General features: G+C 40.5%; 1 protein-coding gene across 1 annotated transcript; it reads left to right on the top strand.

Moving 5' to 3' along the window:
- Nucleotides 1–3025: 3025 nt before the first annotated feature.
- On the top strand, nt 3026–16827 carry DCAF4 (DDB1 and CUL4 associated factor 4). Its single transcript, XM_054276101.1, has 13 exons — nt 3026–3391; nt 5005–5102; nt 6707–6864; nt 8181–8263; nt 8877–8979; nt 9772–9915; nt 10611–10660; nt 11924–12003; nt 13579–13674; nt 13790–13887; nt 14584–14760; nt 15387–15501; nt 16429–16827. Exons 1-13 carry the CDS (start codon nt 3261–3263, stop codon nt 16620–16622), a joined length of 1527 nt encoding a protein of 508 aa, XP_054132076.1. The 5' UTR covers nt 3026–3260; the 3' UTR covers nt 16623–16827.
- Nucleotides 16828–17148: the final 321 nt, after the last annotated feature.

The following is a 17148-nucleotide window of genomic DNA, read 5'->3' as shown; positions in this document are numbered from 1 at the left end:
ACAAATTTTCCTATTAGGCAGAATCCTATTTTTGATTACCCTGCATAAACCCCAGGTAATCCATGGGCCCAGGTACCCTTTCCACTCAGCAAAGTTTAATGAGCTGTCTTACAGAAGCTGAGCTTTAACAGGCAGAACACAGGTTTAACTCCCAGAATTAATGAGACAAAATACACAGCTTAAGCCTCAGCAAAAGAAGAGCTTAGACAAGCTAATTTTAATTTTGAGATGCAACTGCCAAGAATGAACACAGGCTCAGACCCTGCAGTTCATCTGAAAGGCAACTCATTAAACTGTAATAATCCTAAACCTACATTCAAACCTCAAAGTCTAATGTTATTGATAAAATTCGGTCTTTACTGAATGTTTGAACATAATTTAGAAATACATTTGAATCAACTCCATAAGCATAATCTGAACATATGTATTTAATCAACTACAGGGGTATAAACCCAGTCCCTCAGATCAAGGAGGCAGAAAATCAGCCAAGGTGAATACAGTGGCAGAGTGCATTCCTCAGGGCAGGATGGCCTGGGCCAGTTCATGAACCAGCCTGAGATGAGCAGCATTAAATTGTTCCCAGCAAGAGCACAGCAATTCCACAAAGGCCGAGTGGAAACAACAGATCACAAAGCAGCTCTCAAACTGCTCACACTTCTGGCCATAAGCCTCATGGAAGCTGGCACTGCTGCACAGCTGCAGGACATCCTACAGCTCCAACCTGAGTGTAGCCTGCAAAACAGACTCTGCACTGGGAAGCCCTCAGCTGAGGAGTGGTATATCCAGCTTTTAGGAACACACTCCAAGGAAAGATCTGTTCTCCATCAAAGAGGTCCAAAAAAGGAAGCAAGAATCATCAAAGCTAAAGGTTGCCACCTATCATATCCTAGTGGAATGGTATTCCTGAGGCAGTCTTCAATCTATAGAAAATTTTTCAAAAAGGACATATTTTTCACATTTCAAATATGGAATACAGCGGCACAGAGCAAAGTAACAAACTGTTTTCTATATCTACAGTAGGAAGAAGGAATAGCAGTGATGTTTTTAATCATCAGGAAACCTTTCAGTGAGATTAAATAATAAATACTAAAATAAAATAATCAGAATAAACCAAACTAAAAGCCTTTAGGAAGAGGTTAGACAAACTATTGCTAAAGAACAATGTGTGGGTGAATGTGTGCATTTTACTTGTATATTTTATTTCAATGTATATATGGAAAACCAGTGATCTCTGAAATATCTTCCAGTCTATTAACTTTCATAGTAAGTACCTGCAATACAAATGAGAAAACAAATCATTTAATACACGTCTTCCTCAATGGTAACTATTTCAGTCACAGGAATCCCTCAGCTTATAAATAGCATATATTGGTCACAGAACCTTGAATATTGCTCACTGGGTACCAGAAATTAAACAGATGAAACAAAGCTAATGAACAAAGCAGAGTGTAACAGTACTTGCAACACATTAGACATTCTGGACTATTACCCACCATCCAGGAAATACCATGAAGAAACCACTCCCTAGAAACCTGTGGATGGATGTACCAGCATCAAATTTGCATTTGATCAAATACCAACACCATATAAACCATCATTTTGTATCCAGTCAACAGCAGCGATAGTTTTAGCAACAGTTCACTTTTTGCACACACTTTTCTCCTGTTACTGTATTAAAATTCAAAATTATTGTGAAAACTAAAGATCACTATCACGAAACCACTATGAGAAACAGACCTAACCAACAAAACATGCCTTAGAATTAGACCGTGTTGGTGCTCTGACTTATAAAGACAAAGAAATAAAGCTCACAAACTGGATATGCAAGCCACAGGTGATTTCTTCAGCTGTTTCTATCCTTAAATGAATACTTTTCAAGACTATTTAACTCTATGCATTTTGAACTTAAAATACAGATCATGTGAGCAAGAAACAAAAAATCCTATCTCCCAAAAATCACTCTTCTGCCAAGTAAGACAGCAAATTTGTGCGAAGTCTAAACACCAAAAGTAGCAAAACCCCATTGCCTATTTCCCCAGTACTGGCATTTTTATTTCAGTTATTAAAGCAAGGAAAAAACCCTCACATCTTTTTGAAAGCAAAAAGGCTAAACTATTATTTTTCCACAATTATTTTAAGTATAGTTTTTGTTTGTTTGTTTTAACCTTAATCATTCATTAAGTTAACAAACTCTCGTACAACTCTGGTTACGACTTTCTTTAAAGTCCTAGATGCCACACAAACAGGAAGGGGAATGCTATACAAAACCTGCTTAAGGACACCTCTAACAAACGATAAAGAAGAGAAGGGGTTCATTGCCCTGGCTGCCAGGGGACGGTGCTCACACACACCCGGCTGTGCTCGCAGCTGTTACCGACCGCGGCAGCCCGAGCTCTTCCGCCCACCTTGTACCTCAACGCTGCCCACCAGCAGAGAGCTCAAAATAAGAAAAAAGCTTAAGCACCAAGGGGCCTCAGCCGGGAGAGTCACTTTCAAGACGTTATCGCTTCTGAATTCTTGATAAATTCAGAGCGGTTGTAACAGCCTCTACCTGTCCACAGCCAAATGAAGGGAACCAGCAACATAAGAGGAGAGGAGATACCCTTTCGGTGTCCCCTCAAAGCACGCCATCTCCCAGCGAACCCCAGGCTACCTCTGCCCTACGTTGCTTCCCTACCGTGCTAAGCGACCCCATCCGCCCCGCGCTCATCCCTGCAGAGCTAAGAGCCCCTTCCAGCCCACACCCTCCACGCCCTCAGCGCCGCACCCCGCGCCATCGGCCCACCCTCAGCCCGGCCCCGGCCCCGCCCCCGCGCGGCGCAGGCGCCGGCCAGACCTCCTGCGGTTGGACGAGGGAGCTGTCCGTCAAGAGGCGGGCGCCGCTGAGCGCCAATGAGCGGCATCCTTGGGGGCGTGGGCGGGGCGCTGGCGGCAGCGCGGACGCGGCGGGGCCGGCGTGGGCCCGGCGCGGGCCTGGCCCGGTGAGGGACGGGCGGGCCCAGGGGGGCGGTGGGGGACCCTTGTTCATCATTGACCTTCTGCTTCTGGGGTTTCGGCTTCAGCGCTGCGGGGTGAGCTGCGGAGCTGGTCCGGGACTAGTGGGGAAGTCGACAGGCGTAGGAGACCGTCTGTGCTCCTGACCGGCGGGCTGTCGGCCGGCCTGGTCGCTACAGGTTGAAACTGTTCGAAAAGAGGCCGCATTAAGAGACTTGTCTTGAGCGCTGCGCCGTTCCAGGCAAGCAGGGGTGAGATATGTGTGCATGTTTGCTTTAAGAGGAGAAATGCGGAGGAACTACCGTCGAGGCAAGGAGAGGCGTGGGTGGAGCAGTCACAAGCGCAGCCACCAGCCCCACCGGCACTGGAGACCCGGTCACAACAACCGCGCCCAAAGGCAAGTACAGGCAGCTTGTGCCTAAGTGGGCTAAGCGATGGGTCCTATGCCTAATTGAATGTGCAGAATGGTGACTTTCTAGAACCGAGAGGGTGGCCACCTGAAGGTCTAGTAGACGGTACTTCTGGTATATCTGTCATCCCTACTGGGAGTGGAATTGTGCTGATTTCTGGAAGTTATTGTGTGTTCACAACTGTACACTGATTTTTTAAACTGAGATGCAGTTCCATGAGCCAGTCTTTTCAGCTATGCATTATCCATAAACCCTTCATCAATATGCAAAGATAGTTCAGGGAAGAAAAATATAATTACTTAATTCTACCTGCCTGTTTATTCTAAGCTTGAGTGTGGTGTAAAATCTGTCATTGAAGGATCTTCCTGAATGTTTGAAAGCATGGTAAGTAATGTGGTAATGTCACATCTAACAGATGAGGAAAAGAAAACAAGGTCTCAGGAATAATCCCTGCCTTGAAAACTGATCCTTTCAGAAAACATGTTTTATATTTTATAACCTACACTTGCTATATTTGAGCTGTCGTTATGGTTGCTTTTTCATTCCCGTTCTTTCCTGAGTGCCTCTTGCAGGACTAAAAGAGGCTAATGCTTTGCTTTAATATACTACGCTTTTTTTAAAAAAAACCCTGTTTTTAAGAAAAGAGACACACGTATGAGTTGCCACACTAATTGTACTTGTGTAAGAAAACTTGTGTTAGAAATGCAAATGGATACTGTTTCAGTGAGCAGAATTAGAAGAGTTTTCTTACAGAGTTTTAAAGTTAAGTGCTTGGGTGTGATCTGGGGTGGTTTTCCCTGGTGTACCTGTTGTGTCCTTTAACTGTTTTCAGAGTTGTATAATCAAACCACAGTAGAGCTGGTATTAGAAATAGAGTTTCTTTGTCGTTTTCTTTTCAATAAATTATGGCTCTTGCAAAACAGCTTCACCTACTACTTTTAAGATGACATGTAATAAGACCTGTCTTAAAAAGTGAGAATTTTACAGTTGATTCAGAAAACATCCTAGTGGAAATTTGCTCATGAGTACTGAATATGCTCATGTATATTAGTTCAAAAAGAGGAAAGCTGCAGTTAGCCCATGTAATGTTTATTAGAAAAGCAGAGGCTTTTCTTGGAATTTTCATTAAATTTTTGTTTATTTTGCATGTTTCTAAACCTCATCAGTGAAATTCTTGTTGTGGAGAGAATGGCAAAACATTTCTGGCCTGACATCAGTGTTTTACCTACACTGTCTCTTGTTTAGTGCTGTGAAGACTTTCATGCTTTCAGGAGTGGGCTGTTTGTTTAATGTACAATCACCCAGTTAGTCTTTTGCTAAAAAAAGTTAGAGGCACTTGCAGAATCAACAGCAACCTCTAATGTATTAGCAAGTAATTTAAGGCTGTTATCAGTAATGTTCTTGAAAAATTTTTAAGCTGAATATTTTTTCACTGTTTTATTTTCATAGTTTAATATATGGTGATGTGGAGAAAATGCTATCAGAGCACTGCATAGTGGTACTCCATTGATGTCAGTAACAATCTGCTTTCTAGTCTCTTTATGGGAAAGATGTGTCAAGCAATTGTGAGCCTGTCTTGAAAGCAATGCTGTTTTTTTAGTCTGGAACAAGAAGAGCCACAGACCCCTGTGAATGCAGGTCCCAGCAGCAACGAGGATCCTTCTTCATCCAGTTCAACGCAGAGCTCTGTAGCACCAGGTAAGAGATGGTGTTTATAGGTCAAAAGTCAGTTCCTATATGCTGATTGTATGAAAAAAGTAGTAGTAGCTGCATTAATAATCTGGTGTGACAGGAACCATACAAACAGTAAAGTTTGTGGAGAAGAGTAACATCAAATGATACAAAAAGATGTACTAAGTAAGGATCTGGAGAACACAGCCAAATCACTTTCAGGCCCACGAGTGCTTCTCATTTTTGAAAATTTGCATGCTTAGTCAAGCTGATATAAACTGAAAAAATGCAATTTTTTTTCCCTCCAGAAATGCTACTTTAGGAAGAAAATGAACTACTAAGGAAGCAAATGAAATAAGAGAGTATATAAAAATTATAGCTTGTGTTCAGTTACTCAGTCTTTTGAAAGGCACAACAGTCCACCACTTTGTGGGATGTCTCTTGTGTGGTGTGTCTCTTTATGCCTTCAGTGTACTTTGTAGTCTGTAATAAATAGACTCTGGCTAAATACTTGTTCATTTACAACAAAAGATGAAGTAGCAGCGCTGTTGAGAAAGATGTCCTGTTTACATTCTGGTTTCCTGACTCATTAAACAATGCTAGCAAAAACTAAGCCAGTGTGAACTTACATTTCTGTACATCAGGAGAGTGCTGGAACAACACTTGAGTTTAAAAAGATGGTTTTTGTATATCACTGTTTTGTGTTGTGAACATGCTAGGAGATGTATCCTGCAAGACATTTATTCCTGTGTAGTTACTGTGTAACTACTAAATGTAGTGTGCTTTTATAAACTTTACTGATTCATTGACTAACTTCTTATTTTCACTGACCTGAAAAAGTCTTGGTCAGTTGTAGCTAATCTGAAACCTAAAAGATGCAGACAAGGAGCTGAATGGTAAGCAGCTGCAAAAAGAGGATACTTAAAATGAAATTTCTGGTAGCAAATAAAGTTTTAAATAAAAACTCTTGATGTGAAAGGTTAACAATTGCCTCTGAATAAATTTCTTTGTCTTGAGACAATCTGTCAAAGTATTTTAAATGTCATAGTATTTTACTTGTCTGCCTCTGCATTCATACAGACAGTGAAGCACTAAAATTGAGTGTTTCTTGTCTCAATTTATCTTTGGAAGTAGCTAAATGTACTCTTGATTTTATCTAAATCTCTCCTATGTGCTGAAGAAAAAGTGTCTTTTTCTGGGAAGTGAATCACTTTATTTGAGTTTATTTGATACCTCGTTGTCATTTTTTTTGCTGTCCTTCCAAGTCTTTTAACTAAGAATGTCCCCTCGTGATTTATTTATGAAGAAAGACCATTTTTGTTCTGCCACAAAACCTTTCTTTTGTGCTTTTCTGATTGGTCTGAATTTCCTCTTGGTCAGTGGTGACTTGCCTTCTGTAGCTGTGTAAGAGCAGTGCATTTGAACACTACAAATAACCTCGTTTTTTCTCCTGTAATTTGCTCGTCTGTTCCCACTCTGTGTATCATGCTTGGGATGTGCTGGGAGCTAGAGCTTTGGGTCTCACAACTCTCACATTCACATGAAGACATGGACTATCAAAGAGCAATAAACAAACTTGGTTATCCATCTGATTTTGCCACTTTTTCTCCCCCGTGTCTCCCCCACTGAAGAACTGCCAGGATTTTATTATGACCCAGAAAAGAACCGCTATTTTCGCCTACTGCCTGGACATAATAACCACAACCCACTCACCAAGGACAGCATTCAGCACAAGGCAATGGAGTGCAAAAGACTGAGACTCTTAGAAGAGGAAGAAAAACAGCATCAGGTATGTTTTGAAAAAGATTGCAATTAGACTTTATTGTACTCTGGCCCAGGACAGATTATAAATGAAAGTCTTCAAGTTCAGACAATTCAATTTCTTTTTCTGCTAAGAATGAAGTCCTTGAAGCCTTTTGTTTGGCTCTTCCACAAAGGAATGAAGTCAAGTCATTACAAACAAAAAATCTATAAAGACAAAGGAACTGTGCTTGGAATTGCAGTTGTCCAACAGTTACACTTGAGTCAGGGTATTGGATGCCAGGTTTCAAGTTCCTGCCTTGAATTGGCAAAGTGGGGTCTTGATTTAAAGTTTTTTGCACTTTTAATAAATTTATGTATCATATTCCTGGACCTTGAAGAAACAATACTAATCATAGTTGGTGGAAAGCTTTTTCTTGAAGAACTTTTTTTGACAGTTAAAATCAAGGCAGATCTTATGTTTATGTCTGGAAAACCTGTGTGTTTTCCACACAGGTTTGCTTTTCTATATAAAGTGTTACAGTGAAATTAATGCTGATGCTGCATGTTTGTAATGTGGGTAAAATATCTAACAAGGATGCTTTTTCATTACTTGAAAAACATGTCTTATAACTTTACAAATAACAGCTCAGCTTAGATGCTATCATTTGGAAGAAGTGAACAGTGTTCTTTTTCTTAAGCAATGAAGTTCTCCAACTATGTCTTCACTCTTCAGTGTAATGAACATTTTGACTCTCAAACACTTGCTTTTTCTGACCATTACCAAAAAGATTTCTTACTCCGTAATTCTGCTAAATACTCTCTCCCTTGGTCTTTTAAATTCTAAAAGGTTTGTAAATCATGGAATGGAGTCACAGAATTACTTGGGTTGGAAAGGACCTTAAAGATCATCTAGTGCCAGTGGGGGGAATGGAAATGGAATGGAAAAGCAGTTTAGTACAACAGTAAGACTGCATGTTTAATATTGGTCTCATTGTGATAAAAGATTTTGCCGTATAAGAAGAATTTGAGGTGTTGTCATGAAGCCAGAAGGTGATTTTACACCTCCAGGTGGAACTGCTGATTATGTAGAGTGAAGACAATGGCTGTTGGGGTTTCATATTTTTCCTCCAGGTTCTGTATTTACAGAAGCACTCCACATCTCACAGGAGTATATTCTTGTCTACTTACCATAGTAGATCGGGGAGATGGTGCTGAAATGTGTCTTATATGTTCTGAAAATTTTAATGTGTGTAGGCTAGAAGAAAAAGTTCCCTAAACATCCCAAACATCAAAGACCCACAGCCGTATTTGAATCTTAAACAAGTAAATAACTGAGTACAGTTCCATGTTACTGTCTTCCAGAAAACAACAAGGGCTGGACTGAACGCGTCTGTGCTGTTACAGAAAAGGCAGCTGGGTTCGCTCAGCCCCACAAGTTATTGCAGGTACAGTGATTTCATTTGTCTTCTGTTTGCAGTGCCAAGTTCTGGTGTTAGTGCAACTGTTTCTGTCAGGGTTTTTTGCATTTCTTACTGTTTCATTGGGATGAGGAGGAACATATTACTTAAAGTCAGGAAAAAGTTTATATTCTGTAATAATCAGATTACTAAAATGATGAGAATTCAAATGAGGAAGTTGTTTCCCAATTTTACTTCAAAAGAAGTTCATTTGATGTATGTATATTGATAGGCTGTTTTGTCACATTGTACTTTATTAGTATAGCACAGCTTTTTTAGGATAAGTCCTTTCAACAGCCATGACCGTTCCTTTGCGCCCCATCAGAACAGCAGAAGGCAAGTTAAGTTAGTGACTTGGTGTTCTAAACTAAAGATATGCTGGGGTTCAAAACAGTGGGATGAAATTCCATGCATGTGGAAGATGCACATGTTCATAGGTTATACAAGTTAAATTTCAGCATGCTAGTTATTCAGGCATTTTCTCTTCAGTGATTGAGAAGCATTCTATATCCTGGCCAGAATTCTTTTCATATGCATTAAATTTAGGCTTACCTGAATTCTCCTCTCTTCAACCCCCTCACGCTCCTACCTGCTTTTGCAGGCTAGTCCATGAACTAAAAGTGAACTGCATGCAGAGGAGGAAGATAGAAATTCACAGTCCGGATTCCTCAGTTGCTGGAACCAACAATTTTAAAATCATTGTGGTATGTATGAGAAATTATAAGTCTTTAAGATAAAGAGAGCCTCTCTTCAGTGAAAATTCAGGCTCTTGTAATCAAATCAGACAGGTCAAATGTAGCTTTTAAAGATATGTTATTCCTTCTCTGTCAGTTCTTAAAATCTATGCTCAGTAACTTTAACAGGTAGGGAGAGGCTGTTCCTTTCCTACAAAGGAAAATTATAAAAAACGTGGGATATGAAAGCATTTTTTTGTTTGTTGTTTTTTGTTTTTTTTAATCTGATCAACATGTTCTTTTGGAAGTAAGTAGGAGTTGAGTGGATCATTATTGTGGAGATGGGAGGAAGGGTGGAGAGGATCAAGAAGAAGAAGGAAAAAAATGAAAGAGGAGAATTTTGGGAGTGGCAAAGCCTGTGGTTCAGAGAATCTAAGTAAACATCAGTAATCACTTTACATTTCATGATCTTTCATAGACTATATAGGAAGCTCTCCAGGACCAGCTCCTGGCCTTGTAAACAAAGCACTGCATAGATAGCTGAAGCCAGAAGGGACTCAGAAACAGTGTAAGTGTATAGAATTGTTAACATTGGAAAGATCATTTATTGTAAGCCAAGGACTGAATCCTTTTCTTATCCCCATTTTTTCTCTGCATGCATTTAAAAGGAGTTGGCCATTGATTTTAGAGATGAATGGAAAGCAGATGGTTTTAAAGGGATCGGAATTAATGTGTTGTTTCATTTTAGACTTAATGCAACTCCTCAGGCTGTTTTTCCTGTAAGTTTCCAGTGAGTGTGACTGGTAAGCTTTTATTTTACAGGCAGATGTTGCTTGTGAACGAATATTCACTGTGAACAATGTAGAGCATGGAGGATGTAAATATGGTATCATCAATCTCAGCGGTTTGGGGAAGGAGTCTCTCACTGTGGAGATGTATGACAACCTCTACTTCACAAACCGCAAAGTACTGCTTTCTGTTCCTCCTTCCTTTGGTGGTTGCTTTCTCAGAACACTGTTCTTGGGAGGCTCAGGTGGAAGTGCCATGAGGGCTGGGGAAGGGGCTAGGAGAAGAGAATGGAACAATCTAGAGATGTGAAACTTGGGTAAATGCAGAACCACAGTAAACCTGAAAGCGCTCAGTACCAGTAATAGTTGTCAGCAATGTTACACTACAACTGGAATGGAGGACTACATAGAAGTTCCAGCTTCCAAGGATAGTGATTACTTTAGACTTCGACTGTAGCTAGCAAAACTGAAGTTTGGCTATCAAAACTACCAATATTTGCATGCTTCTTTCTTAAAAATCATTTTGGGAAACTGTGTTCATCCCTAAAGTTTTCCCTTAAACTGTGTTTATCCTCCTTTAAATATGAGGCATATTTAAAACAGGTTTTCATGATTTCTTCGTGTTCAGGTTCTTTCAGGGATGATCTCTTGAATAAGATGTACTTGGTGCCGTAGTCTGTTTTTGGTCAGACTTCTTAATGCTATTCTGTTGTTAGGAGCATGAAGCTGAAATGCTTATGCCCCATTACTGAGTTATTCAGTGGGCTGAGGAGCTGTGCCCAGTGCCTAATTTTATGTCATTTTTGCATGGAAATAATCTTTCCTTAATTGAATTACAGATCACAAAAATAGTATGTCTTCTTCTCTCTGAAGGTGAACTCTGTGTGCTGGGCATCACTGACTCATCCAGATTCTCATGTTTTATATCCTTTTTAAAAAAAATCAGAATTGTCATTCAGGTTTTACATCATGCTTCACAGGAAAACTAATTTAAGGAATACCTCTTCTGTAGTTCCTCCAGAAGATAAGTTTTCTGGAAAACAGCAGAAGTAAAGAAAATCGAAATATGTTGGAATTTCTGAGGCAGATGTATGGTTGTGTTACAGATAAATGTAGAATTGTTCCCATGTTAATGGTAAATTAACATGAAGACCATGTTTTCTGCCATGGAGAATTCCCACTTCATTAACAGTGTATATAAATGCCATATCCAAAATGATCTGATGTTTGGAAATTGGCTGAGGCAAAAGAACAGGAGCAGAGGGTAAAGGCAACAACCTTTTTCTGAAGACAACCTTTTTGAAAGTGGGATGGTTCATTTGTGTTTAAAACCATCCCTGTACTGGTAGGGGTGAGAGGAGAATGGGAGCAATTCAGTAGCATCACCTGCAACTTTCAGAGCATGTTCTGCAGGTCTGACTTGAAGAGTCAGATAGATACAGTAGAGGAAGCAGTAATGAACAGTGCAGAGCCCAGAAGAGTAGGGGAAAAATAACTGAATTCTGACATAAGAGATGGCAGACAACAGGTGTGTTATAAAGTGCCAAAAGAAATTACACAGAAAAGTATGGAATGGCCTGTGTGAAAAGCCAGGCAACTCTAGACCAGCCCATCAGGGGCAGGAGCTCACCAGGTGTGCACACAGCTGGGGATGTGTTCAGGATCACTTGGTTTGGTGGGTTTGTGTTTTCCCCTAGTTGAGTTACAGATTTACCCCACTGAACTTGAAATGCAGCTTTTAAGTTCTATTTGTACCTGGTATAGTCTTCATAAAATATTTAAGGGTAATCTAAAGTGAGTTTTCCTTGCCTCCCATTTTTCCAATTTACCTCCATAAAAAATAGATCTATATTAATGCAGTGTCATCAACATGAAAAAGTGAGAATGATCTATATAGGCCATGCTTATTTTTTATTTTTCCTATCACTAGTAAGATACAACAGTATTGTATTATCTTTCTGGTTGTGAAAATATACAAGCAAGAATTTCAGTTCTTTCTAGCTCATTCCTATGAAAGAAGTGAAGTGTCACAGCTTAGTTGTAAACTGTAAAGCACATCAGATGTCTCAAGGAAAAGTGTTGTGAGCTGTAGCTGTGTCAGGGCATCTTGCTTTTCCCATTTATAAATATTAGGCAGCCTGTTCTATTCCACGGAGAAATCAGTTTTCCTTAACTCACTTCAGCAAGCTGTGTCTCATGGGAATTGCAGAAACACCAGGCTGTGCCAGTCTGCTTCCAGCATCATTGTTCAGCAGCACTAACCCAGGTAGGGTGTTTCTGTTGGATTTTTGTCTCCAAGTTTTGGTAGCAATTATATGAAAAGAGCACAAATGAAAGGTTATTTTAGCATTCTTTATCAGGTGTTGGTGAGACTGTTGTATTCCTGTAAGACTAAAACAGCTTAAAAAGTGAAATGATGATGAAAGAATTTGAGACTTAATTAACAAGCAGTATTCAGAGCCCTAGTTTATTTTTAGCTGCTGCAGTACTTGACTTTGGCAGGAGAACAACTCACTTGTAAACACTTGAGATTTTTCACAAGAAGCTTGGCCTGTAATTAATATGCAAAGGCTGCACACAGCAAATACTCACATTTCCTTATAGAATGTCCAGAGTCACTGCAGAATCCCTTCTCATAGCAGCTGCTCAGGAATGCTCAGTGCATAAATCAGAGGTGTAAAGCTGGTAAATATCTCAGCCCAGAGCTCCTTGTACAAGCTCCAGCTCCAGTTGTATGGAAACTTGACTGACTGGGAGAGTACCATGTCCTAAGTCTGGCTGTAGCTGATCTATTCTGTTGAATGTTCTTGGGGGCAGGACTTAATTAATTGGACCTTCTTGATAGTTGTTAGAACCATGCTTCTTCAAGTCACAGAGTGCAGTGCTCTAATCTGGCTTCCATTCAAACATGATCAGTTAAATTTATACAGAGGAAATCTGTGATAGATAAGAGTAATGGACTAATTTTAAAAATTTAATGTCTTACTATATATGCAGCCATTAAAAAATTTGCATAGAGTCAGCATGAACTTGAATGAAGAGTCACTGAGGGTGGATGGCTACTAGGCCAGCACACCCAAGTTGCTCTATGAAAGATTTTAAGCCCTTCACCATAATTAGCTGGTGTAAGTTCCACCAAAGTCTTCTTGTCTAGTATATCCTATTGACTGTTCAGGTATTTCCAGATTTGATTTCCTTCACTCTCCTAGAGAGGTGGTTTATGGGAGCCTTGCTGAGTAGATGCCAGGAGAAAAGTAGAACTTAGCCTGTCTAAAACTATGTTAGCCATCCATTCTTGTCCATGTCACCTGTGCTACATGACAGATGTATGTGTGATGTGCCATGAAGGAAGTGAAAACTAAGGATGTAGTCTGCTAATTGGCATAAATTCTGTGCAGGGGCTGTATGAGTAAGAGTCAAATCTAGGGTTTTATTACTTAATCTTTTTTTTTTAAATAAGCAGGCATAGTACAGATTAGGCTGTGGCTAATCCATAGTTTATAAAGTAAATGTTTTGTATTTCTAGCCCACTCATCTTTTAAAAATGGCTTACTCAGTGCTATAAGGCAAGTGTTACTTTTCTCTTTCCTGCCATGGTGAGCCCTCTGACTACTGAATAAATTTCACAGTCTCTCAATATCATCTATTAACACAGAGTAGGAGTCCCACTTACAGTCATGAACTTCAGTTTCTGTTTCCTGCCTCTTGAGTACCAAAAGGACGCTAATTGGGTAACCCTTCCTCTGCTTCAGACTGAAATGTGGCAGTCTAAGAACCTTTCTGAGTTACCATCCTGTCCTAACATTTCATGAACACTTCATGTGTTGCTCCTGTGTTCTAGGAGATCGACCTGGAATGCTGTGCAGTTTCAAGATATCCACTGCCTGGTCCTGTGCTTGGTGCCTGAATCCCCAAGCAGACAACTGCTTTAGCACAGGTGATCTATCTGCAAGGCTAGCAACCCCCTCTGTCTCAGTAGGAAAGACTTCTTCCATTCATCTCCCAGCTGCTACACAAATTACAGCCAAACTAATATCATCTGTCTTCCCTAGGCCTGACACGACGAGTTCTTGTGACCAATGTAGTGACAGGGCATCGTCAGACATTTGGAACCAGTAGTGATGTGCTGGCACAGAAGTTTGCCACGCAGGTAGGGAGAACCAGACACCATTTTTTCAGAGCACTTCCTCATTGGTGGGCTCTTTATTCTGTTTGGGGCAGGATTCCTCATGCTGTACATAAGGTTGTGATGACAGCTGCTGTTGGGTGGCTGTTCCACAGCAGAGCTGATGGGGTCTGATGCTCGCACACAATTGAATAGCAACAAGAATATTATCTGATTTCAAACTGTGGCAACGGGGGCAATTTTTGTTAAGATTACAGAGGTTAAAAGACAAGGAAGTACAAAGAGCACAGTAATAACATGTAAAATTGTTTTGGTTTTGGCAAATAGCCTCATTCTAGTAACACTCAGTGTATTGCCTCCATCAAGAAGGAGAAAGTCGCTATAAAATATTAATGGACTTGTTCACAAAGAATTAGGATGATAAAATATGAGGAATATGAGAATTCCAGTTTCTGTTTTGCTGTTATGTTAGATTGAGTTCCTGCTTACCTAGGAAAACCTTTACAACTGAAGTAAATAGCTGAGGTTTGAATGGAGCTTAATGAATTTGCTGAAAAATGCTGCAGTGTGTAATTAAAATTCTGCTTCTTAATGCATCTGTTAAAATAATTTGACAACTAGACTGTAGAGCTCAAAAGCATGACAGAGGCTCTGTCTGTGTAACTTATAAGACCCTGGCAGATGTTACACAGTATGCTCCTTTCTCTGGGATTCTCCCAGACCCCAGTGCTGTACAATGGCTGCCGTTCGGGTGAGGTTTTCAGCATTGACGTGCGCCAACGTAACCGCAAGGGGCAGAGCTGGAAAGCAATTCGTCTCTTCCATGGCTCAGCAGTTACATCTATTCACCTTATGGAGGCTGAACATTATCTGATGGCAGCAGATATGGCTGGAAAGGTATGCTTTTGTTGTGTTTTGGATGTTCTGTTCCTTTCAGTATCTGGGAATTTACAGGTACTTATCCCAGTCCCAAGGACAGACGTCTACTCTTAGAATGTAGTATGGAACTGAGTGGTAGTTCCATTTATGGGTCTTCTTCCAGAGCCCATTATTTGTCACAGAATGGTTTGGGTTGGATGGAAGCTTAAATATCATCTGGTTCCAACCCCTTGTCACAGGCAGGGACACCTTCCGTTAGACCTTCATCCAGCCTGGCCTTGAACATTTCCAGGGATGGGGCATCCACAACTTCTCTGGGCAACTTGTTATAGTCACTCACCACCTTCACATTAAAGAGCTTCCTAATATTTAATCTGAACAGGCCCTTCTCTCTTAAAGCCATTCCCCCTTTTGTCCTATCACTACATACCCTTATAAGTTGACCCTCTCTGGCTCTCTTGTAGCCTCCTTCAGGAGGAAGCTGCTTTTGCAGGCTGAATTCTCTCAGCCTGTCTCCACAGGAGAGGTCCTCTAGCCCTCCAGTCATCTTCATGGCCCTTCTCTGGGCATGCTCCAACACATCCAACCTTTGGGTGCTTTCTGCTTTAATATATCCTCTCTCAAACAATTTCTTCTACTTGCAGATAAAACTGTGGGACCTGAGAACAGCAAAGTGTGTGAAACAGTACAAAGGTCACCACAATGAATATGCTCTTCTCCCTTTGCATGTCAATGAGGAGGAAGGACTTCTTATAGCAGGTAGGTTGACTTTTTCCCCCCCTCTATTTGTATAGTGTATGGTAGTGATTTTCTTAAGCCTGAGGGGTGTTTCTTAGGTACAGCTGTTAGAAGCTGTAAATCTGTTAATTCTTTAAAATTCAGAAAAAATTTAGCCTTAAACATACTGTAATGTACTATGAAAATTATGTTATGGATGCATACCTACTGTAACCAATCCTGTGAGGTGCTCAACAGCTTAATCTGCTGTGTCCTGCAAAACTCCTATTATCCTTTCCACAATATGCCTCAAAAGTAGAGCAAAAAACACTTGATTTCAAAATTCAGGGAAACAACATGTAAACAGGAGACTTGGTGGTAACTTTATATAGAGACTGCATATCTTTAGTTGGTGCTTAAGTGGAGAATGTGGTGATGAACTGAAGCATTGGCATGTGAGCCTGACTCCTTGTAAACTGTTTATACCACTCAGATTCATTTTGAATACTCCCAGTTACACTCAGATTTTTTATTATATTATTATATTTTGGGTGGGGGCAGGAAAAGTAGCAATAGATGAAAAAAAAACCTTTATAGTGTAGCCAAGCTTCATAAAGTCACTGTAAAGACAGTGACCTCCTTTCCTTGGATATATCAGTAAGTGGTGGAATAATAAGAATTATTAATGTGACTGAATTTTTCTCCCTTTTTTTTTGGCTTAGGAGGTTGATAAAGGGAAAAGCTGATTTACTGTACCTTTAATTACCCAATAGGAAATGTACATTTTCCCCACTCTTGTAGTATTCAATGTAAATTTTTTGTTTTGTAAAGTATGAATAAGCACTTTGCCTCATGTGGGCATAAAAATATTCAGAGTGTTTTCTCCATAGACCTTCTGCTTCTGTGGTGATAATCTTGCAGAACCATGTAAAGTCTTTTGTGTAATGTTGGATTTTGCTTTCCTCCCAGTTGGTCAGGACTGCTATACCCGAATCTGGAGTCTCCAAGATACTCATCTGCTTAGAACCATCCCTTCTCCCCACCCATCATCCAAAGATGCCATTCCTAGTGTGGTGTTTTCTTCAAGACTTGGGGGTAGCCGAGGAGTTCCTGGCTTACTCATGGCTGTCAAACAGGATCTCTACCACTTCTCCTATAACTGACATGTTCTCCTCAGACCTCTGCAAAGCTGCCAATCTGTATGTGACTTCAGAATCTTTACACCAGTCACCAAGCTGTTCAGTCATTATATGCTGCTGTTGCATCTGCTTTGCTCATCTAATTGTGAACATCCTTCAGGAGTTCAGCAAATCTTGCTGTATACATGCATCTCAGACCTCTTGTAAATAAAAGCTGAACACTGATTAACTGTAGGCAAGATTCAGTCTCTCTGAAATCTAGCTGTAAGCCTGCCAAACAGATAACTTTAAGAGCCTCTGTTGTGCTAGCTGAATGTGCTGTTTGGTCACCTAACCTGTAGCTGTGGTCACATCTGCCTCAAGAAGCAGGCTGGCCCAGCAGAGTGAAGCAGCTGATGTTGAGAAGCTGAACACACTGTAAGTGTTCTGGGGCAGTTTGGAGTAGCTTTGGTTGGGGTTCCTGCAACTGCCACTGCTCCACTTTGGAAGCAGTTGGTTGGAAGCAACCACGCTCCATGGTTGGAAACAGTTCAAGAAACAGCTGTTTCCC

This window comes from Melozone crissalis, unplaced genomic scaffold (assembly GCF_028551555.1).
Source record: "Melozone crissalis strain CALT ecotype California unplaced genomic scaffold, PUWL_Pcris_2 ptg000018l_1, whole genome shotgun sequence".
NCBI classification, from domain to species: Eukaryota; Metazoa; Chordata; class Aves; order Passeriformes; family Passerellidae; genus Melozone; species Melozone crissalis.
This window is presented reverse-complemented; position numbering and strand designations above follow the sequence as displayed.

What these genes read in the sequence shown, in the direction of transcription:
- DCAF4 (XM_054276101.1), top strand. Translation starts at nt 3,261, where the DNA reads ATGTTTGCTTTAAGAGGAGAAATGCGGAGGAACTACCGTCGAGGCAAG. An exon ending in CACAACAACCGCGCCCAAAG is followed by an intron (nt 3,392 to 5,004) that starts GCAAGTACAGGC and finishes CTGTTTTTTTAG; the next exon opens with TCTGGAACAAGAAGAGCCAC. An exon ending in GCAGAGCTCTGTAGCACCAG is followed by an intron (nt 5,103 to 6,706) that starts GTAAGAGATGGT and finishes CCCCCACTGAAG; the next exon opens with AACTGCCAGGATTTTATTAT.